Source organism: Tamandua tetradactyla, chromosome 8 (genome assembly GCF_023851605.1).
Source record: "Tamandua tetradactyla isolate mTamTet1 chromosome 8, mTamTet1.pri, whole genome shotgun sequence".
In the NCBI taxonomy this organism is placed as follows: Eukaryota; Metazoa; Chordata; class Mammalia; order Pilosa; family Myrmecophagidae; genus Tamandua; species Tamandua tetradactyla.
Window position 1 is genome coordinate 77,990,184 of NC_135334.1, and position 24,765 is coordinate 78,014,948.

The 24,765-nt window shown below is 36.8% G+C and overlaps 2 protein-coding genes across 2 annotated transcripts; both read left to right on the forward strand.

Annotated features, from left to right (window-relative positions):
• The first annotated feature begins 11,896 nt into the window (after positions 1-11,896).
• Positions 11,897-12,835, forward strand: LOC143643561 (olfactory receptor 51I2-like). Its single transcript, XM_077112174.1, has one exon. It carries the CDS (start codon positions 11,897-11,899, stop codon positions 12,833-12,835), a length of 939 nt encoding a protein of 312 aa, XP_076968289.1.
• Positions 12,836-22,615: 9,780 nt separating this feature from the next.
• LOC143645190 (olfactory receptor 51J1-like) lies at positions 22,616-23,566 on the forward strand. Its single transcript, XM_077114760.1, has one exon. It carries the CDS (start codon positions 22,616-22,618, stop codon positions 23,564-23,566), a length of 951 nt encoding a protein of 316 aa, XP_076970875.1.
• The last annotated feature ends 1,199 nt before the right edge of the window (positions 23,567-24,765 follow it).

The window sequence follows — 24,765 nt, forward strand, 5'->3', positions numbered from 1 at the left end:
CCACTTCTGCAAATCTATCCTAAATAAATAATTAATTTAAAAATATTTTAGAGTGTAAGCTCTTAGGGGGAAGTTTTGGTTTTCAGATTTATCTCTCTTGAATCAGTACTCAATAAATGTTTGTTGAACTAGTAAATCAAAGGATGTTGCAAATTAATTGTTATTGCTTATACTGATAATAAAGGAAGACAGTGTTACATAAATTATTTCATTTTCATTTGGCCAAATATTGGATGACTTAAAAACTATATTTAAATATTTAGAGAACCATTTTAATATGATATTAGGTGGGATAAAATGTAAACGTTTTACATACAGAGCAATCATTACATAAAAGTTTTAAAAGATATTCGTAAAAATAATAATTATTGATGGTTATATAATGAGAGCTGTTATGTAAAATTTATTTTTTCTATATGCATTTGTCCATCTTTTGTATCATACAAATTTTCCAATTTATTTATAACCTAAATTAAACTATTTTACAAAGAATATAAAGCATTATATATATAATTATGATGGTAATGATGATGCTTTACTTATAAAACTTACCATTTCTTAAGCATTTATTACATGGCAGAGTGTGCTGATTACTTTTTAGAATCAACATTTTATTTTCTCTTCCCATGAAACCCGTGAGGTAAACATGATCATTTTTGGCATTTCACAATGAAGAAGCTGAGGTTCCCAGACTAAATGAACTTAGCTAAGTTAAAGTTCTAATGCATGTCATAGTTCAGGATCAATATCAAGTCTGTTTAATTTTATTTTGTTTTTAGCCAATATGCTGGATACCTTTTCAGACAGGGTCAGCCTGTTCAGGACAGGACATACTTTACTGAGGGAGTGCAACTAAAAACCCACAATTGCTTAGTTTCTCTCTAACTTCAATGTTCCCTTTCCCAGATATCATCAATTTTTTTCAATTGACACAATTTTTCAATTTCATATCCTAAAATGAAAGCAACAGGAGTCAGGAATTCTCCTAGGGGCTTTCTATTCTTTATATCAGTTAATCTTGACAATAAACCTTATGGGATGAGGACCTTTAGATTCCTCATTTTACAGATGAGGAAACTGAGTTTCAGAGACAAACTAACGAGGCCAATGTCACACCAGGATTTAGCAGCTGCTCTGACTTCATGTCTGTTGTTCTCAACAACTTGGCCCTGCCTCCCCAACCCCCAGAACATCCCCATCCACTCTCCAGACCTAAGCTTCCCCCCAACTTATTTCTGGCCTTTCCCGTCACTGTTTCTCAATCTCTACATTCTCTGCCTAGTTCTTTTTCCATGTCTCTCTTATATCAGCTTTTCAACAACCCTCTCTCTGCCAATCAGTTTCCCCCTTCTTTAGGCCCTTCATCCCTTCTCTCTCTGTCCCACTTCTTCCTCTCAACCTGCTCCTGAGCTTCTTTCCCTTAGTTACCAAAACCCTTTTTTATCTAACACTAAGCTTCCCTTTTCTCGTCCTTCAGTACCTTTCTCACCAGCTTCACCCTCCCCTCCCTGCATTATTTTTCCCTTTTTCACTGTTGTTTGGTTTCCCCTGCTTCTTGAACCATGATTCTCCCCACTTGGCCCCTCAATAATGGTTTCACTGTCTCTCCTCCTTCCCTTCTCTGACCTTCGCTATACCTATCCCCCTTCCTCAACCTCTCAGAGACCCTTAGAGATCCTTAGTCTCTCCCTCAGCTTTACTTTTGCTACTTCTTTGAACCCTCTGACCTGTACCATGGAATCTGCTCTTCTCACTGTCTCTCCAATACTCTCTTAGTCCTCAATCTATCACTAAATCTCCAGCCCTTCTAAGATCATGGCACTGTCTGCCAAGCTCTGAAAACTATCTTATTAAAGAGGAGAAGGATTTTGTTTATCTATAATAGGAAGTGGAAAGAGTAAGAAAATTAGAAAAAAATGCTTTGGGAACAATAACAACAGAACTTATTGTTTAGTTTTGCTAGTTTTTGAGATAAATTCTGTACACATAGCAAGATAATTAAAACTCACATATGTTATTAGTGAGTTGTTGTCAGTTTAGGAAATATCGTTATTCTGCTTTAACTATTGAGGGCACGAAAGCAGATATTATGTCAGACACAGATCGAAGGTAGCAGGGTTTTCCTTGTGAGAATCTCCCTACCTGACACTGTTGCAAATATTTAATAAGCAAATTTGAACAAGGAACATGTTTTGTTATTGTTGCTGCTGTTATAAGGTAGACTTGTTGATATATATGTTTCACAGCACCTGTGTAGGAGACACTACTCTAATAAGTTTACCAGATTTATTAAGTTTGTTTAAGATGAGTCAGGTCTCCAGGTTGATTTCTGAGAAAGTGTATATTTGCAAAGACGGGAAAATGGAAACAGAAAGACAAAAAACACAAGGAGCATGTATGTTTGTGCACTCTGAAATTAGATTCAAAGAGAAAGAAATCCAGCAATTAGAGTAAAGGAGAAGCTCTAAATATGTACACAATATAGGTTGATTTGTATGACTTAAGGAAAACAAGAACAGGATTCCTAGAGGGTCTGAGGCGAGGCCTGATGGTGAGGTAATAGATGGTGAGACTCACGGTATCCTTTGAGAGAGGTTAAGTTTCAAGAGAAACAGGACAACTCTTCTTCTGATCATATAGGTATGTGGAGAGGCTTACATAATGAAAATAACCAGATGAAAGAGAGAACAGATTGGATGAAGAAATTCTCTACAGGATCCTCAATTTGCTCAGAAAAATTAGAGGTGATATCTCCTGGAGTAAGTGAAGAGCTTGAAGAGGAAAGCTCATGCAAATAAAACAATATGGAAGTAGCAAAATTTCTGACACTCTGAGCACTGTGTTGAGGTTGATCTATACAGATTTTTCGGTGGAAAGTCATCCTATATTTTAAAAGATCATCAAGAGCAGGAGAAGGGAAAGTCCTTATTGAGATTTCCCTATGACACAGAAAGGATTGGATGAGAATAAGAGAAAGAGAGGAAAATGTAAAGAAGGGCTTAGATTGCCTGGGAGGACAGTGGTTAATTGAGAGGTCACTGAATACAAGCAGTATGGAGAGGTCAGACCAGCCAGCTGGGGATTCAGTGGTAGTGGAAACATTTATGCTAACCAGTCCCTTTAACCTTTAAAGTAACCGCTGACACTTTTTCAGAGTGACTAGGCCTCTTGAGAATGACAATGCCCAGCCTATCAATTGGCAATTGGCACCTTGAGCTTCTCTATGTTCCTGCTGCAGGGCTTCCCAGGCCTGGACTGGGCATCACTGGATTTCACCACACATTTTTATAGGATACCTTGTGACTCTACTGGGTGATGCCCCATCTTGCATCTGCTACAAACTAACCCTGCCTTCCACCAGCTCATGCACTATTTCTTGGCTTATCCTGGTTATGACAGACTTGAGCTTGTGCATGTCTGCACTGCCGTCAGTTTTGGGTTTGCTCTGGTTTGATGCCCAAACACTGTTGTCCTGTGTTCTTAATAGCACTTCAGCCACTCCTTCTCCTTCATGAAGCCAGCCATAATCTTTACTATGGCTCTGGATAACCTGGTAGCCATCAGATTCCCACTGCACTATGCACCTCTGCTCGCAGGTCCTTGTGTAGCATTGGCCAGGGTTGTGCTGGGCCTGCAGAGTGCTGTCATCACTGTTGCACCTATTGAAATATGATTACTGTCACCCAACAGCACTCTCCCACACTTACTGCCTTCACCAGAACATGTTCTGACTGACCTGCTCCAATGCCCACTTCAACAGGCTCTATGGGTTATGCATCACTCTGCTGGCTATGGGCTCAGATGTCTTCTTCATCCTGTTCTCCTACATCATCATCCTCTGCACCATGTTGGCCACTGTCCCTGCAATGAAATGGCTCAAGGCCCTCAACACCTGTATCTCTAATATCTTGACTGTGCTCTTCTTCTATGTGCCTGTTCTAGGCAGAAGAATCTTTCCATCAACCACAGATTAGGGTGCCATACCTCACCCTGGTGTACAATCTGGTGGGCACCATTACTATGGTTTCCCCACCCCTGTTGGATCCTGTTACCTACTGCATCAAGACCCAGCAGATACACTGGGCTATCCTTGAGGTAGTTTCACTGAAGAAGTTATAATACAAGATTAGAATGGATCACTGCAATTCAAAATGAAGGATGAGTTAAAGCTTCTTTTTATAACTTTCTTACAACAAAACAATTTCTGTTTATTTATTTTAGTTTTATCGATTGCTTATACTTCATGAATTAAATCTAATGATAAAGTCAAATGAAGTTGAGGTATATATCTATTTATGTATGTAATTATAAACATGTACTCAGTATTTGTTACCTGAAAAATAATTACTGTTACATAATTGTTAACTAGTATAAAGCATTTTGAAAATATTCTTTCCTATACTGATTTACTAGAAGTCTACTTCTAATTTAATGCCATTAATGAAGAATTATTCTAATAATATGGAAATTTGAATCATCACTTTATGTTATTTGGATTAGCTAATGAGTTTACTACCACTCCTCATGATTTATCATTTCTTTAGTTCTATCCAGGATAACTTCATTTTAAATCCAAGAGGAGTTTTCCAACTTAGGTTTTTTGTTGTTGTTGTTTGTTTGTTTGTTTATTTTCACCCAATTTAGCCATAGTATACAGGGATAGAAACTGATTGATTCAGTTATATTTTGCATATTTTTCTTTAATTCTCCAACTGTAAACATAAGCTTAATTTCTGTCCTACACTTTTATTCCCTCCTATTTTTGCTTAGCCTCAAGTCACCTTTAAAACAATAATTTCATTTAGAAAATATTCATCCAAGAACATATCTTCAAACTGAACAAAAAAAGTATTATAAGAAAAAAGGATTAGAGAAGATGGAAATGTGAAGACAAAAATATTTTGTATTGGGATCAATCTGAATACAATAACAATAATAAAAATTAATAGTTTAATTGTGATTTTTTTTATCATTGTAAAATTGAGATGTGGTGGTTTTAAATTTGCTTATCTGCTCTAAGACTCATAAAATGGCAATGGCATAGTACATATCTCATAAGGATATAGTGAAAATTAAAGAAGAAAATGGCCTTAAAGTACAAAACAACTTAGTGAAAGTTGCAGAATATTTCTAAGAGGTGTCACTGTTTGCATAAGTAGGCATTATTAGGACTTTAGAAATAGCAATGGCTGCTTCCAGACAGACCCCTGAAATATGATGTTGAAAAGCAAGTAGAAAAATAAAATATCTTCCTATTGTGAAATGTGTTTATCTCCTTTCCTAACCTAGTCTTTCATCCATGACATATCACTCCCCCTACAAAACATATATTCTAATTCTTGATTTGAAAGATAGTTATGTTTACATTAAAGGAGAAGGAGAAACTCACAATATGACTCCAAGCTATAACTAAAACATAAGTGCTCTACACACATGAACTATTATTAAACAGACATCACTTAATCCCTGCCTAATTTCATGTAAACTAGAATAAAGTTCTTTTCAGGAAAGGAGTGAGGTGACTACAGCCAAGGAACAGGAAACTTTACCCCTAAATGGTTTACTGGCAAACCTGAGTGCAGAATAAGTAACCTTTTCTCAGCTTTTGCAAAACGACTTCCTTGGTATAATATGAGTGTTTAATCCATCATGCTCTAATATTTGATGTTGGGGGAATCCATGGCCATTTCCTCTGGCAAACTACTCAAGACCCCTTAACAGTATGTAATGGTCAAGGATATTGTAATAATATGAGTGGCTTACACAACTAGGCTGAAAATAATTTGGTGAGAATTCAAAAGAGAGGAGAAACTGAGTGGTTGAAAAGGAAGGACTCACTGTAGCAGCTCAGGCTGGGAAGACCTGCCTGATTTGGATGTGAGGGTTTATGTCAGGGATGGGTGGGATGACCATCTATGGAAAATGTGGTGATATCTCAAGTGGACGCTAGTAGAACCAGTGCCTAGTCCAAGAAACATATCAATGACAGTTCCCAGAGGGAAAAGCAGGAGAAAATGGAATGTCGGAGAAGGCCAAGGGCTAATTCTTAAAGGAATGGCAAGATAGTTTCTTTGAAAGTGGGGGTCTTCTTGTAATGAAGTACAATCAAATAATATTTTGAGTGCCTACAGTTTTTCATACTTTCTCAATTAAATTTTCCCATTACATTTTCTTCTTTTTTCTTTTTTTTTGCCCTATGAAACAACTGCTATTTCTCTGATCTTGGATGAGGAAATTAAAATTCAGGAAGCAGCCATACATTCACAACTAAATAGCTAAATTTTGGAGTAAAACCAGTGAAATTAAGTGCTTTGGCTGAAATAATCTAGAATGTCACAGTTAATGAAGTTCCTGCTTTCTTAAGAACCAAAGTAACAGGGAAAACACAGCCAAGAGAAATATAAATGCCTAAATTAAAGCCAAGGTGAGAAAAATTGAAGCTAAAAATATGTCAGACAGGAAGAGGGTGATATGATGGGATATTTATTTAGTTCCTAATCTAAGAAAATAAACAGCTCTGAGTAAAGGTCACAAATTCACAGGGCCTTTTTGGTCATACGTTACCAGTTTTAGCACGAGGCAATTTTGCTGGTATCCAAAGAACAATAACGTCCCTGACCAATAAAGTTTTGGATATAAGAATAAGTCAGGGACAAGCATTAGAATTTTTAGAAAGATTATAAAAAATACTTATACACAAATGCATATATGTACAGAGAAATACAATACTATCATGCATATATATAGGCATGAGTGTACACACAATCAGTATACGAATATATGGAAAGATATACATGCTCAAAGATTCATACAAACTTGCAAACAAAATCTTACATGAAGTTATACATATACCCGAACATACACATATGAATATATATTCATTAATATGTATACATTTACATAAATGTACACACTTTTACGTGCAAACCAAAACATGTTCACACAAAAAATACATCATCTTGTTCTATATTTTCTCAGAATTTTTCTTATGGCTTCCTTAAAAGTGCCCCTGGGATCCTTTGCCCTTAGTCCAATTAGCCCTGAAGACCCAGAGGCAACAAGGCTGGTTTGCCTGTGTCTCCCAGGAGATCATGACCAACAAAACCGGGGACAGAGGCGGACTGGTTCTGAATTCATGATAAATTCAAAGGCTAGTTTACCTCTGCCTCCAGCTAGTGAGCTGGATGCCAGGCCTGAGACAAACTACCTTGAAGAGCAGGTGGGTCCTCACAGAGTAGGCTTTGAGTTTGTCCTGGAGGCCTAGGTTATGGGATCTGGAGAATGAGCAGAGATATCTGTTCATGAAAACTGAATGTAGGGTTCTGAGACACAGTTCATTTTTAACACATATTTCATTCATTCTCCCTTATGTCATGAAAGACTCCTTCTCTCAAAGACATAGGCTTTTGTCTAGGACTTAGGGTAGCCTTAAGTCTACCTGTACCTAGCTCCTTTCTGTCATTCAGAAAACTTTTGGCAGTGAAGTCTCCTCTTTGTCCCCAAATCCAATCCTTTTTCAACTAGATGCTTATTCTCTATCTTCTCTTCTTAAATGTGTCTTCCATTTTTCAGTCTGTTTACCCTCCACTTCTCTGCCTTCCATATGAAGTCAGAAGTCCCATTTCTGTCCCTGGTCTTGTCCCATCCATCCCATACTGGCATTTCCATAATTTTTAGGACATGGTCCTTCTTAAACTCAACTCCTTTAATTACTTGGGCTTTCACTACCCTCTCATTTCTCTCTCTTGTTAACCCAGCCTCATCTCTAGTCCTACTTCTCATCCATTATCATAGGTTTCCTTATATAGTTTTTGTTCAGGCTTCCTTTCTCTGTTAACTTGAACTTCAGTTTTGTCAAATAGTAGCTGTGTGTCTTTGGAAAGTCACCTGAAATGTCAATTTTTTACTCTCTCAAGTTGCAAAATGGGTGTGACTAGGTTTGTTATTTCAAGAATTAATAAGATAAGATAAGGATATATAAAACATTCATTATGAAACATTAAACTAAATCAGCACAGTCAATTGCCTTTTCTCAAAATATTTCTCTTGCACTTTCTTGTTCAAGCAAACTTAAACCTCTCTTTATAATACTTCCCATTCAATGCTCACATCTCACTCGTTAACTCTGATCTCTGACTTCCTACAATTACAGTTTGTCATGTATAATGCAGTAAAAAAAAAGGACATAGCATTACCTTTCTGTCCTCAAAGAGGCCCTAATTTGATAAAAGAAAATAAAGTCTTTTCCTCACCACACTCCCAGACTGGAATAATATCACTGCCTACTAATGTGTACCTTCTTTGCTATTTTCCTCCTCACCTAGAAAGGAGAACCCTTCCCATATATTAAGCCCTGGTGATATGCCAAAGGTTATAGGCCCTCAGTCTTCTCTAGTGGAGCTTGCAAACCAGTAGGAGACTCACTTTAAACAACTAAATTTACAAAAGAGGGAGGACAGTGCAAGATTAAAGAGAAGCATATTGGCGGGCTGCCATAGAAAGTGCCTAATTGCATGGATGAGTGAAAGAAGTCATCAGAAGAGTAGACATCTAAGCTGAATGTTATAAACCAAAGAAAGATTATATTTGCTTTAAAAGATAATTCTTTTTTTTTTTTTTTTTTTTTAAAGGAAAGACAGAGAGAAGGAAGGAAGGAAGGAAGAAAGGGAAACATTTTTAAACATTTTCTTGTTTTTATTGTATTCTGTTTCTCCGTTTTTGTTACATGGGCTGGGGCCGGAAATCGAACCGAGGTCCTCCGGCATAGCAGGCAAGCACTTTGCCCGCTGAGCCACCGCGGCCCGCCCAAAAGATAATTCTTAAACGTTTTTAAATTGTAAAATATAAACTATATACAAAGCAAAGAAAGAAAAAAGCAATAATTTTCAAAGCACACTTCAATAAATAGTTACAGAACAGATCTCGGAGTTGGTCATGGACTGCCATTTCATCATCTTAGATTTTTCTTTTGGCTGCTCCAAAACACCAGAGGATAGAAGGAATACTAATATAGTGGGTCAATAGCCATACTTGTTTGTTAAATCCCATTTTCTCTGTTATACTTGTCCAAAACTAAAAAGAAGTGAAGTGCTGGCACATGTTACAACATAGATGAACTTTTAAGCCATCATGTTGAGGAAAATAAGCCAGACACAAAAGGACAAATATTGTATAATTTCTTTTTCATGAAATAGTAAGAATAAGCAAATTCATAGAGACAGAAAGTAAAATAATGGTTACCAGGGGTGGTGGGTGTGAGGAACGAGGAGTTATTGCTAAATTAGTGTGAGATTTTGTTTGGAATGATGGGGAAATAGTCTGGAAACAAAGAATAGTGAAATGACAGTGTTGTCATTGTACTTAATGTCACAGAATTATCCATCTAAAATGGTTAAAATAATTTTTATGTTATGTATATTTTACCACAATTAAAAAGAAATAAATTAAGCATTTTTAAATTAAAAAATAAAATCCATTCTTTTTAATTGACCAGAATGCCTGGGTGTTAAAGAAAATAAAAGAAAGAAGAGAAAGCAAAATAAAACCAAAAGCCCAGGAATGAATGAAAAGAAAAGACAAGTTTAGGTGGGTCAAGGTTTATAGAGGAGACAAGTCAGGGAGCTAAATCTCCTCAGTGGAGTTTCACAGGCATCAAGAAATTTATCATGCAAAGAGTACACATGCATGTGTGAGAAAAAAAAAATCAACTTAAACAGTGGCATGAGAAACAAAAACACACCAGTCAAGGGACAATGATGGTCCTAGGCTGAATATCACAAAGCCTAAGGTTAAGCTATATACACAGACCACTTCTCCCTCACCATAGACCCTCTTAAACTTTATCTGCTTCTTTTTTTTTAATGGATGGCGATACTCAATACTCTGGCAGTTCTATGCAGTTACTCATTTCTTCTGAAAATACTTTCAGAAATTCTTGGAGAGGCTCCTGGGAAACAGTCAACCTTTGTAATATGTGTGAGGCCAATATCCCTGTTGGTTCAGAAAGCCGAGTCAAATTATTTCTTAGAGACATCTCAGATACTCACCAGGACCAGTTTACCATGGCTGGGTTAAAGATCCAAAATTGATATCTCCAATGTAAGAAATTTTAAACAATTATAAAATTGCTTAATGGAAAAAAAAAATTAGTATTATCCTCAAAGACAGAAGAGAGAAAGGCCTGAATGATAACTGTTGTATGAAATTAAATGCCTGGCTTGTATTGATGATGATGATAACCTACTTTTTCCTCCTTTTCATCTTCTTGTTATTATTAATATTATTTCACCAACAATAGCAACATTTATTAAAAGTGAAAGCTATTTTTAATACAAATTAACTTGTTTAAGCCTCAAAATAAGGCTATTGAACCAGGCATAATCATCCTTGACTTTCTTTTTTTTTTTTTAACTTTTTTCCATTTCTAAAAACTAAAAGTTCTAGAAGATATACATATATGTTCTGTATATATGCATCTGTATATATACATAAATGTATATATATTTATGTCCACTTATATTTCTGCTTAAACTTTCTATTTCTCCATTTGTGTCAATAGATTGTGTCATTTCTTCTTTTACTATAGCTATAACAATTGCTTTAAAGTGATGGTCTCATAGTTTCAACATCTGTTTCTTCTCAGGACTGGCATCTGTTGACTGTCTATATCCTTGCAAATTTGTCAGACAATCCCTGATTATTTTTATTTTGGATTTTGTATTTTTACAAAATCCTCCCTTTGGATTTTTTGTGGGGAATGGAAAGTCAGGAAGACAGATGACCAATCCAAGTTTCTAACTGAGGCAATCTCATTTCTCATACCATAGTCGGCAGTCTCATGTATTATGGTACTGCTCTGAAATCCCCAAATATAAAGCATGAAATCTGGTGACAATAAATTGCTCAAGAAAAATGAGTAGGATACTCTAAACAATCTAAGGAAATAACTGAAAAAATACATCAAAACATTAATCACCATAAACAGAAAGCAAATGACTTAGACTATTAATATTCTGAAGTAAGGTATAGGAGGGCTGAGTTGAAAGGGCGTATATTAATTACATTAATATATGGTATACATGAACCCATGTAAACAGTGATTAACCAGGCACCAATATATGAATTGTCACACATTGCAAGAAAGGAATTTCTGCAATGGGTATAACATTTCTTACCATCAACAAGAAGTATAGTGAGCAGATGCTTCTTTCCATTAACCTTGACTTTTTTCTACCTCCCTAGGGGTAAAAATCACAGTGATAATCAAGGAGGATTGAGCATGGAGAATTGAGTCCATTTTAGGCATATTTTATCCAGGTAAAGCCAGATAATTCTGTATCTCCAATGAAGAGCAGCAGTCTTTGATGTTGCTTGGAGTGTCAGGGATGGGCGTTGAGAATCTTTATACTCTGGGTAATTCTATTTTACATTGAAGTAATTCTACTTTGTAACACCTATCCCCATCAATCATCAAAAGTTCAACATACTATAACAGAGAATTGTTAATATTTCTAGTAGATCACAACTTTCATTATGTCAACATCTTTCCTATTACATCTTCTGTAATCCAACACCAATTCCTGAGAGAGATCTGGAAAACATTTAATTTTTGACTTATACACACAGTGATATCACTATGGGAGGAAGTTTGAATTGTGAATGATAAAGTTTCATACCAAATTCCCTTATTCTGGGAGTCTGAAAGTCATGATTCCACAATTTTATATAGTATTAAAGACTATGTAAGGGAAGAGGGTTGTCAGTTGGCAGGGAATCCTAGGCAGAGCAATTTGTAGATCCTCTAGGTCTCCAAACTGTTAGTTTTCATGTGTGTTCTTCAGGTGGCATCCTTGACACCTGTCTAAGCCAAGGTCTCCAGACTCCTGACACAGGGAAAATGTTCAACAGTAGTCAATTCACCCCAAAATATTTTGTGCTGACTGGTCTTCCTGATCTGGAGGCCCTGTACCCCTGGTTCGTCTTGCCATTCTGCTCCATATATATTGTGGCCCTTTTGGGGAACAGTCTGATCCTGGCAGTGATCAAGAGAAATGCCTCTCTGCACCAACCAATGTACCTCTTCCTAGCTATGCTGGCCTTTGCTGAACTTGGTGTCTCTGCCTCCACACTGCCCACAGTGCTGAGCATCTTCCTTTTTGGTGCCAATGAGATCAGCTTTGAAGCTTGCATTTTTCAGATGTTCTGCATACATTCCTTTTCCATCATGGAGTCAGGAGTTCTGCTGGCCATGTCTGTGGACCGCTTTGTGGCCATTTACAACCCACTGCGGTACAGTGCCATCCTGACCTTGCCCCGTATTGCTACTACTGGTGCTGCTCTTGGACTGAGGAGTGTGATGCTCATGTTCCCTCTGCCCTTTCTCCTGAAGCGTTTGCCCTTCTGTGGCCACAACACCCTCTCGCACTCCTATTGTTTGCACTCAGATCTGATCCAGCTGCCTTGTGGTGACACTCGACCCAACAGCATTCTGGGGCTTTGCATCGTCACTTCCACTTTTGGGTTGGACTCGCTGCTCATTGTGGTCTCTTATGTGCTGATCCTCTACATGGTGCTGGGCATTACCTCCGGGGAGGGGCAGTGGAAAGCCCTCAACACATGTGTGTCCCACATCTGCGCGGTGCTTGTGTACTATGTGCCCATGATCAGCGTGGCTCTGGTGCACCGCTTCCTGAAGCACACATTACCTGCTGTCCGTCTACTCCTGGCCAACATCTATCTTCTGGTGCCTCCAGTGCTCAATCCCATCATCTATAGTGTTAAGACCAAGCAGATTCGCCAGGGATTGATCCAACTCCTCCTTCAAAGAAAATATTAAAGGGTTAGGGCAGATGATCTTGTTTCCTTCAACCCTGCGTGTTTCACCATCAAAGGCAATTTGGGGAGTGAGTGAGTATTCATCACCTTGACAAAGTCAGAAAGATTGATAATATGGCATATTGATGAATTTATGGGGAGCAAACATTTTCATATACCATCAGTTGTAATATAAATTAGTGTAATACAGTATTCTGTTGGGTATTTTATTGCATCTATTTAAAATGCACAAGCCCTTTAACCCAGAAATAACTTTCATCAGCACTAGCTTAGATTCACACTCTGATACTAGTACATGGGCACAGAAATGTGAATAAGGGTATCTTCTTTAGCAATGGTTGAAACAGAATTTTATTTTAGAAAGTAAATGGCTCTCAGTAGGTGAATAGTATATGACAGTCAGTCTTTTCTATAGAATATTCTGTAGTAATTAATCAAAGCAAAAAAAATTGACACAAAATTTTTCTGGTATTAAAAGGTATTTAAGGCATATTAATGAGAAAGAAATAGCAATTTTAAGAAAAAATACATGTCATATACATGATAACACTTTAGTTAAATAATTTTTAAGTATATAAAATTATCAGTTTGGTCATGAATAAATAAATGAAGCTAAAAACTTTAAATGTACTTAAAATGTGTGGAAAAACTCACCCTAAAATGGTAATAATAATAATAACTCTCATTGAGACAACATGACATCTTCCATGACGACGGAAGAAAGGATCAAAAGTAGCTTTTTCAGAATAATGTACTTAATATTTTTTCTGTCATTCAATTCTTATACATATAAACTAAAACCTGTGAAATATTGGGACCAATTACAAGCAAAACAGGCACTAAGAATAAAGCCCGGTAACTTGGAAGAAGCCAGACGAATAAGTTCAGAGGTAAGGATTTTGGAAATCAATAATTCGTAAAGTTCTTGAAGGATGCTTGCTTTGGAGAATAATACAAATGCCTCCTGCAGAGACCTTTTTGAAAGAGCTTATTGTGGATGGATATTGAGGTGTTTAGAAGGAAAGCAGAAAATTAGCTGGCTTACCCAAGATGCCCTCAAATTGCTAAAGATTTTGAAATATTTGGTTTCAGAAAGAGTTGCAAAGAGATGAAATAATTGCAGACCAAATAGCAATAGGAAAGTACATGAGGACATATATCCAGAAAACTGGACAGCCTTATTTTACCTAGATTTTTAAGGATCTGGATTTATGTGTCCATGTCATGTCTATCGCTGACAATACTACACTGCCTTATTTAATCTATCTCTATTGTAAGCCTTAAAATTGAGTAGAGTGCAATACTAGTGATCAATAAGAAGGAGGGGGAAGGGACATGGGATGTTCAGAGTTTTCCTTTTCCTTTTTATTTCTTTTTCTGGAGTAATGCAAGTGTTCTAAAAATGATCATGGTGATGAATGCACAACTATGTGATGAAACTGTGAACCTTCATTGTATATTTCGAATGGATTGTATGACATGTGAATATATCTCAATAAATTTACTTTGAAATAAAAAAAAGTATCCATACCTCCCTCAAGTAGTCTTAAGTGGCCATTATAATTAGGTTTCCCCTTCACAGTCCATTAAACAACACTCTTTGCTTCTTCTCCTTTATCTCAGATACTACAATTAAAATCAAGTAATTGTTCATGTATGGGCTTTTAAATGTCTATCTCACTCAATAAACTATAAGTTCATCGAGGCAGGTATTATGTCTCTTATGCACTAAATATACCCAGTGTCTCCTGTAATGCCTAGCACACATCCAGTTACTCAATAAAAAAATGAAAAATTGATAAACGCACAATTGACTGAAAGAATACTGTTCTATGTGTATTTTTGAACCTTATCTTTATTTCACTCTCTTTCTACTGAGTGAATTAACAAACACCATTTGATGAAACTTAGAATATTGCTTACTTTTTGTCTCCCCTCTGTTTCCATATTAACTACAAGATCTTTTTTCCCCTCCCTGAATTTCTCTGCTTCTCATTCTAAAGCCAAAATAATCTCAAATCCATAGTACTTTTATATGGAAAATACTGAATGTTTCAACTTTTCTGTAAAATTCTAATGGTCCTTATAAAACATTACCCTCAGTCTTGTGGTGTATGCTTAAGATAAATATTATCAGTGACATTTGGAAGTCTTTTGAAGGAAAACATGAATTTTCTAATTTCAGCCATTATGGAAAGTCTATGCAGTAAATTTGATGCAGTATGCAGGAGAAAAGAGTGCATTTGGAAGGAACTTGTAAAATAAGAAGGGAAGTATGAGGTTGCTATCAATTTATAAAACTTTCAATGTAATATTTGGCCTAATCTTCACCACTCTACGAGGTAGATAGATCATATTATACAGTGGATGGAAGGTGTGGAAATAGATTGGAATTTATATACATATGATTTTAAATCCTTACCCTTTAAAATCTAATAATCTGATTCAAAAGGGAATGAAGACAAATTCAGACTGAAGATTTGAATATGTGGCTCTTTTTTTTCTTATAGAATGTTTTTAAGTATTATTTTTACAAGTTCTCATACATATAATTTCCTTCTTTTCCCCATGGACAGCTCTTTATGTTGCTCATAATTCTGCTTCTGTCCTTCATAAATATGTCCCTTCTACCATCCATTATCCTCTATGTTCCTTCTCTGCTCTGCCCACTTGTAGCTCCCCTTGAAAGAAGTGATCTGGCTGCTGCAACTCTGTAGTTATTTTCTCTCTTTCTCAGACACACTGAAATTCCGGTTAGTGTTTTATGGTGTATATATGCTCCTACTTGCAAGGAATAGGGAGCTTATTAGGCATTGGGGTGAAAACCACATCTGTCTTTCCCTTCCACAGCCTACTTGCATCATCCTCTACCCTGAAAATATAGTTCTGATTGGTAAAGCAATGGTAACTGTCTGCCTCATATTTGTCTCAAATATCCACTCACATATCTGTCTTGCAAAATGGTCTCACAATCAAGATTTGTGAGAATCTCACCTGAGCCACTCATCTAGGAGGGTGTTCTAGAATTGGAAGAGAGCTCTGGATCCAAATGAAACCTGGACTCAATCCTCACTGTGAACTGTACATATCAATAGTTTTATAGACCTTGCATCTATGTTAAAATGACAAAAGGCCCTCATCATGCCTTCTCGGCTCTTGTACGTGGTGTTGATGATCATTCTCTTCCAGGTGCACTGCTTTCGATAGCCTGTGCAATGTCTGTACCTTTGCAGACTGCCAGGGTCAATGCTGTCCTCTCTTTTTGACCTGAAACTAACCCCAGTATCTAGACCATTAAGACAAAAAAGAGATTCAATAGCATTTTTGCACATTGATTCCTCAAAAAGATTGGGGAAATTAAACTAGAAAGGACCTGTAGGTTACAGGATCCTGGATCATTCTGGATTGCAGTGATGCCAGTTTGGGATAATCAGATTAACAGATGGCTTTGTGTCTCCATTGCTGAGCCATAAATTGTAATGGATTGAGGAGTGAGATAAAAGGGTTCTTTTTTTTTTTTTTTTAACATGGACAGGCACCAGGAATTTAACCTGGGTGTCCAGCATAGCAGGTAAGAACTCTGCCACTGAACCACCATGGCCTGCCCCAAAGTGTTTCTTTTTGCGTGACAAAATGAAGGTCCTGAGGAGAAAAGGATGGTGGAATGAAATAGAAACCTGAGTTTCTCCAGGATGGAGGCAGCAGCAGCATTCTTAACAAGTAAATGCCTCAGAAACAAGTCAAGTAGCTCTGGAAAATATATAGGCATGCCCAGGTTAGTTTTGTTTTGTTTTGTTTTCTTTATCACAGGATTTGTGAGTTTACAGAATTATCATGCATAAAATACAAGTTTCTCATATAGCACCTTATTATTAACACCTTGCATTGGTGTGGAAATTTGTTACAATTGATGGCACATTTTTATAATTGTACGAGTAAATATATAGCCCATGTTTTAACTTAGTGTTTGCTGTTTCTGTGGTGTGGGTCCCTGGATTTTTTTGTATTCTGTTACTATATATACAATTTAGCATTTCTGCATTTAATCACATTCAGAAACATGTTTCAGTTTCATCAATTATGTTCAAAATGTTGGGCTACGATCACCACTATCCATTACCAAAACATTTCCATCATTTCAAATAGGAACCCTATATATTTTAAGCTTTAATTTCTCATTCCATGTCCCCTCCTCATCCCTTGGTAACCTATATTCTAGCACTGCCCATTTTAACCACATTCAGGTATATATATTTCAGTGCTATTAATTACATTCACACTGTTATGCTACTATTATTACCATCATCCATTATCAAAACTTTTCTTTCATCCCAAATAGAAACTCAGTAAATTTTAAGGCTTAACTGCCAATTTGCTGCCCTTACCCTATAAACTGACCTATATTCTAGATTTTGACTCTATGAGCTTGCTTATTCTCACTCCCTTTCAGTGAGATCATACAATATTTGCCCTCTTTTGTCTGGCTTATTTTACTCAACATAATGTCCTCGAGGTTCATCTATGTTGTCACAATTATCAGAATGTCTTTCCTCTTTATGACTGAATGATATTCCATTGGGTATGCGTACAATTTTTTGTTTACCCATTCATCAGTTGGTGGACCCTTAGGTTGCTCCCATCTTTTGGAAATTGTGAATAATGGTACTATAAATATCAGTGTGCAAATATCTGTTTGAGTACCTGCTTTCAATACTGTGGGGACATACCTAAAAGTGAGATTATTGAGTGATATGGCAATTCTATACTTAACTTTCTGAGGAATTACCACACAGTCTTCCACAGCAGCTGTACCATTTTACATTCCCATCAGCAATGAATGGGTGCTTCTGTTTCTCCATATCTTCTTCAACACCTGCAATTTTCCTTTTTTTTAGTAGTAGCCATTCCAGTGGGTGTGAAATAATAAGTAATGGTGGTTTTGATTTGCATTGTCCTAATGGCTAGTGATATTGAGCATCTTTTCATGTAATTTTTTTGGCCATTTATATATATTTATCTTCTTTGAACAACCATCTATTCAAATTTTTTGCCCAATTTTAAATTGGGCTGTTTGCATTTTTGTTGTTTAGTTGAAGGATTTCTTTATGTATTTTCTGGGGGCAGATAGGATTGGCCGTGATGACATACAAATCATAGCTTCATCATCATATTGCTGTAGGCTTTTTAAAAGACAGTTCCTCTATCCTCTATGAATAAACTTAAATAGAAAGCACAATTCATCAGCAAAGACTTCTCATGGCAACATTGCAAGCAGTGTCTGTTCCATTTGTTGCAACGATATGAAATGTGTCTTTCTGAGAAAAGTGTGTAATGTTCTTAGTGGGACTTACTTGAGAAAAATGGACATAGATACAAACTCTAATCTTCATATCTTTGTCAAGAGGGGAAGGGATTATTTAATGTGAAGTGATTGTTAAAAGGACTGGAGACTTAAAAGGGAAATTTGACCAAAGGTCTTCCAGAATATCCTCATTAAAAGCTGAAAATAATAATCTCTTTGTTGTGTGTTTGTGTGTTAAATATTTGAAATAAGCACTGAGGTGTGTGGAAAAATATGCCAATGATTTTTACTTCCTTTCTACCGTAGCCATTCACTTTATTACCATAGTCTGGGCCCTGTCATAAGTCAGAAGTATTTCCCTTTTGTTAGTGACCTGTAGTAATCCATTTTATATTCATAGATGTTTATCTTCTAATTTTCATCATTCCTTACATCTATCAGACCTTATTAAAGCTCTGTTTCATTTAACCCCTCCATTTTTTCCAAGTTTCTCACCATATGGATTTAATGCATCACATGATCCATCATTTAAAACATATTCTTGTCAATTACTGGAGCTCCCTCCTGTCTTGTTATACCAGCAGCACAAAACATATGTTTTCAGAACAACATTAGAAATCTTATAAATGAGTCATGGCATATTTTCAAGCCAAATAAAAATTCTATTTAGATTTATCAGTTGAACAACTATCCAGCCAACCAGCCTTCCATAAGCAATCAAAACTCATTGGTTCTGCAACTTTAAATCTTCTTTGGATTTATTTCTGGAAATGACCACTTTCTGCTAGCACTCGATAGCTGCCGTATGCTGGGAAGCCCTATGCACCACAACTTTCTGACTAACCACCCTCTCCAGCCCAATCTGAAGATATTTTTTCACATTATTTTAAATCCTTGGATTCTGTCACATCCTGATATTAAATACCCTAGGTGCTCTCTGAATACTAATAATTCTATGCCCTCCCTATTCCTAACTTGATAAATTTGTGCTTATAAAGGGCAATAGATGATGGCCATAGTAGATTGCTATATTATTTTTCAGGATAAATTGTTCATATAATAGTTATACTATTAACCAGCTCTTATAGTATACTTTTTATGAGCCAGACACATTTCTAAGTAATTTCTATATGTTAATTATCATAAGTACATACTATATTATCCTCATTTCACAGAGTGACTGACTCTATTCTTCTGCCTGTTTCTCTTAGGAATCCATGGGTATTGAGAAAGATGAAGTAATTACCTGGGTAATTGTTCCTCGGGGAAGCCAGATCCTTCCTCAGGCCTCCCCTTCTCAGTCTCTTATGAGCTTACATAAAGGAATACAGATTTCCAGCCCCAACAAGATGTTCATTCCGGGGTGGCAGGAACTTCCTGATATGAGCTCCCCCAACCCTGCTTGATACTCAGAGGTCAGCTCTGTTTCTGGTGAGTGTCTATACTCTTGATCTTCCAGCCCTGACTCCTGAAGCAACTTCTAAAAAGTCCCAATCCCACCCCTATAGATGCCCTATAGATTTTCTCTAGTCAGCAGTCACTTCTCCAATTTCCTGAATATGAAATATGATGAAATGAGGCTTTTCCTAAATCTGATGATAGGTGGAGAGCAAAGCAAAAAAATTAGAGGATGTTATGATTTCAAGAAGTATTATCACATTATCTTGGGTTCATCACACAATGCATAAAATAAGCCTCATTTATTAAGTGGTAAGTCCTTGCCTCCCTCAACAGTTGTGTTCTGACTATCAATGAAGCAATGGTAAGGAGAGAGTATTGTTAATAAAATGTTGAGGATAAATGTAAAGGAATTTCCTTCTTCTAACTTTAAACATGATAGATGCCACCTGGGAAACCCTGAGAGAATTGAAGGCAAGTAGGGGGAAATACTAACATTTACTGGTTGCTACAGGTTCATATTATATACTCAGAGCAGCTGTCTACGGTAAGCAACTGTCTGGGGTAAGTATAACAGCTCAATCTTTGAAAACAAAGGCACAAAGGTATATAGAAGTTATGTACATAGAAGTTACACTGCAAAAAGGTTCACATCCAATTCTTCCAGCTCCAGGGGTATAGTATGCGCTTCACCATACTCTCTTCTTCCTGCATATTTTGTGTTCTATCATAGCAGATGAAAGACTGAATGAGCCTTCTTTTCCTCATTCATCTTGAAATGTTCTTGTTAGATCCAAAACTGAAGGCAATGGGGATGATTGCTTTTCAGGATCTCTTTCAGTAAGACCTAAGTCTTAGCTGGTTGGATAGACACTGGAGGTCAAGGATGAGAAGAATGTAAAAAAGTAAAAAGAGACAGGAAACAAAAAACCAAAAGAGAACAGGGGAGGTACAGAGAAGACTCTTATAACAATGTATCACTCAAAATTTGTCCCTTACTATATCAGTGATTTGGGATATGACAAGAAAGGTAAACTATACAGTAGGGTTAAGGGTATAGTAAGGCAAAAAACAGGGGGGACAGTTGCTCAACCTAGAGACAGATCAATATTTAACCCATTTAAAGAACTGAGAAATGCTGTGCTCCAAGAGTTGAGGAAATAACATAGAGAGGTACACAACAAATGAGAAACGGAAATGCCTCCAAGTCACTCTGCCATGGAATGTTTGGAAATATGTCATCATTTATTAAAGTCATGATTATCCCTGATTTCCTCACCCTAAGCCCTAGCACGGTCCTTACCACAGAGCTTTTCTTCAGCCAAAATCTGTTGAGTTAAACTACATTAGACCACAAGAGGTCTATTTCCATGAAAGGAGTTATTATAAAAAAAATCAATGATGGAAATCCCTCAAATATCAACCGTTTTCCTTTTTTCCAGGTTTTCTTTTATTTTTCTTTTATCAAAATGCAGTTTTATGTACCCATTGCCTTAGTAATTTTTTTTCTGTACCACAGTATATCCCACGTCCATTTGAACTGCCAAATTTCTATTAATTCATCCAGTCTCACATCAAATGTCAGTCCCTAAAGGAAGTTTACCCTAACCGTCAAGAAAATATTAGGTTTTTTACCCTATGTCTCTCTTATTTTATCCTGACCTTTTTACTTTGTAGCACTTAACATAATCATGACTAGTCTGGAAAGAGGAAGACTTCAAGATATGTGATGATTGTATTTAAATATCTGTGGAAGAAAAGGTGTTCTCTGTGGTCTGTAGTTGAAAGATGCTGAGGACCTTTTCTGAGTAGAGCCAGAACTGTCTGTGTTGCCAGAGTTCTGCATGCTTCTTGATATAAAGGAGTGCTGATTAATTGTTTATAGACCTGTGGATCAAGAAAGAACTTAATAAACAGTATGGAATAGTTATGTGCCTGTTGCTGGGAAATTCAGCTGAGGTTGATTTAAGATTCACGTCAGGCAGGATACAGACAGGATTTGATAACTGTGAGAAGTATATGTTCATATGTGCAAATAGGTGAGCATGTGTGTGTGCGTCTGCACACATGTGCATAAGAGGAGTTGATAAACTGAATACCTCCAACCCAGAAAGTCCAAAATTGTGTTTTTATACTTCCCCCATCCCAGACAGTGCTGAACACATATACATCCCTAAAAATTGGTAATATCTACATGGTACTTTCATCCTCTCTCCACTGCTTTCTCTCTTGCCCAGAAGTTTTCCATGAAAATCTGTTTAAGTTCCTGACATTGTTGCTTCCATATATTCAAGAATATGTTTTAGCTACAAAGAAGTCCCAATGGATTCAGCAGATTGGCTTTGAGATTAGTGAGTAGAGACATTGTGGACATCATGATTGAAGAATATCTCGGCCACTCTTAAAGCCCATGTTAAAATCTACCCTTCTGGGTCCTGCCTCTCTTCTTGCTTCCTCCAAGACTTTGCACGTTTCCAGTTGCTCCCTAGTTCTTCCAAAGCTCATAACTGCTAAGCCCATTTTGCTCCATTTTTTTCTAGTATAATTCTCTCATCACTTTCTCTTTTCTCTAGTCACTGCAATTTTCTAATCCCTGCTTTGGTCTCAATTATTCATATATCTATATTCAGTCATCAGATATATTTGAGCAGTTTCTGTATTCCATGCTATGTGTCATTTATCTATATATTTAGCAATAATATCTCCACCTTCCTGGCATCATTATATATTTTATCCTGGGGTTCTTTACTCATATCTGTCTTCCCAGTTTTACAGATTTAGGTCTCTCCAAATTAACAAAAGGCAGCCATTTCTACCTTAGCTGATCCAAGGTGCACTACAACTTAAAAGCATAATTTTCTCCCAGTCTAAATATTCCCTATAATGGAGACTATACCTCCTTCAAAATTATGATATTTTGATAATAGCCATCTATCACTTTTCAGGAGACCTTCAGTCACTGGAAGTTGTAAGTTTAGTTTTCTTTTCTTTTCCTTAGTGCCCAGTAATCTTTCTTTATGATAATCTCTCACCAGTTTGTTTCTAATTTATAGGTCATGATCTCATGGGATGAGGTTTAACATGAAGAATTTCAATAGCTCTTTGGGGTTCTTACCTAAAACGTTTATTCTGCTTGGCATCCCAGGACTGAAGGGAGAGTACAACTGGATCTCCATCCCCTTCTGCCTTATGTACATCATTATCTTCCTTGGGAATGGCACCATTCTTTATGTTATCAGGAGAGACCCTGGCCTCCACCAACCCATATACCTCTTTCTTGCCATGTTGGCACTGGCTGAGATTGGTGTCTCTGCATCTACTCTTCCTACGGTGCTAGGTATTTTCCTTTTTGGTATCACTGAAATTAGCTTTGATTCCTGCCTTTTGCAGATGTTCTCCATCCACTCCTTCTCCATCATGGAGTCAGCTGTGTTACTGGCTATGTCTGTGGACCGTTTTGTGGCCATCTACAGCCCATTGCGCTACACAGCCATCCTGACCCTTTCCCGCATCACTGGCACAGGAGTTATCATTGGGCTGAAAAGTATTATGCTCATGGCCCCATTAACCTTGCTGTTACGGCATCTGCCCTTCTGTGGCCATAATGGCCTCTCTCATTCCTATTGTCTACACCCAAACCTTATTCATCTACCTTGTGGAGACATTTCTATCAATAATATCTATGGGCTTTTCATTGTTATCTCTACCTTTGGACTGGATTCACTGCTCATTGTGGTCTCCTATGGATTCATACTCTACACAGTATTGCATATTGCCACTGGGGAGGGGCGGAGGAAAGCACTGAACACCTGTGGTTCACATGTTTGTGCTGTACTTGCTTATTATGTACCTATGATTGGATTATCCATGATACATCGCTTTGGACACCATGTTTCCCCTCTGCTGCAAGTCATGATGGCCAATGCCTACCTCTTCTTACCACCTGTTCTCAATCCCATTGTTTACAGCATTAAAACCAAGGAAATCCATCGTAGCATTGTCCGAATGGTATTTAAAAAGAGGGCTGTTTAGAAAATGGCATTAGAAAAGAGGACTATTTAGCCAGAGGCCAATGTAAAGCAGGGATTTTTTTTCTGTAATCACAATGGGTCCTGGATTGTATGTTGCTCTGTTAATGTTGCTTTAAAATACTTTGTCTAACAGTTTCCCCATAACCTGGCAGCAAACTGCATTTGTGTACAAAGGGAAATAGATTATGTGTGACAGAACTGTATATAGAATTGATTGAAATGTGTTGTATGACATGAGGTTTTCATTTACATTGCATAGCTGGAGCAGGGATGCAACAAGAAAAGAATGTTTTACAAAAACATGGCATTCTCCATAAGGAAAATATAATCATAAGGAGTTGCACAGTGTCCTCGAATACCTATTAAGCCCTGCTGTGCTAGAGAGAATAGAAGTAAAGTTGATTACATTCTCCTGAATTCTTCGTGTCTGAAATCAATAGAAGGACATAATAGCTATCTCAAGGGAGGTTCTCAGTACTGGAAGTGGAGAATTCACCTAACCTCACCAAGTCCCAAGTTGGGGGGCCCAAATATTCCAAATCTTGTTCATTATTGAAACTTTAGGAGGCCTTCCATACAAGATGCAGAAACCATTTAAAAGGCAAAATTCTTCTTCATAGACATTAATATTTTCTGTATGGTTGGATACTCATTTTCAGAAAATTATACAGATTTATTTATTTGAAATAGTGTAATGGGTTTACATTTATGTTTTCAGATAAAAGAACTAAGATTTTTGAGATGCAAATGTGTACTAACACTTTATTATTTCAGTTGTTACCCCAACATCTCTATGAAGTAGACTTACTGTAATTGCTATTATTTTTCAAATGAAAAATTGGACTTAGATATAGTAAGCATCTTTGTCAAAGTCCAAATTAAAAATAAATAAATAAATAAATAAATAAATAAATAAATAAATAAATAAAGAACTTGCATTGGAATTAATCAAGGTCAGACTCGAGTTTGAGCTATTAACCTCTAAACTATAGTGTCAAAACCTGCAGCTCTTGGATCTTTTCAGTAACTTTTCACATAACATTTATTAAGTCAGTCACAATTCTAGGCCATATGGTTAAAGCAGTGACAAGAAACAACACACTTACTTCATGGAGTTTAGAAAATATTTTTCCTACATTTTTTGTCTTGGTTGTACATTGTTCTTCCTGGAATGCTGTTCAGAATCAATTTTGAAAAGAC

Coding starts and splice junctions, on each gene's coding strand:
- LOC143643561 (XM_077112174.1), top strand. CDS start 11,897: ATGTTCAACAGTAGTCAATTCACCCCAAAATATTTTGTGCTGACTGGT.
- LOC143645190 (XM_077114760.1), top strand. CDS start 22,616: ATGAAGAATTTCAATAGCTCTTTGGGGTTCTTACCTAAAACGTTTATT.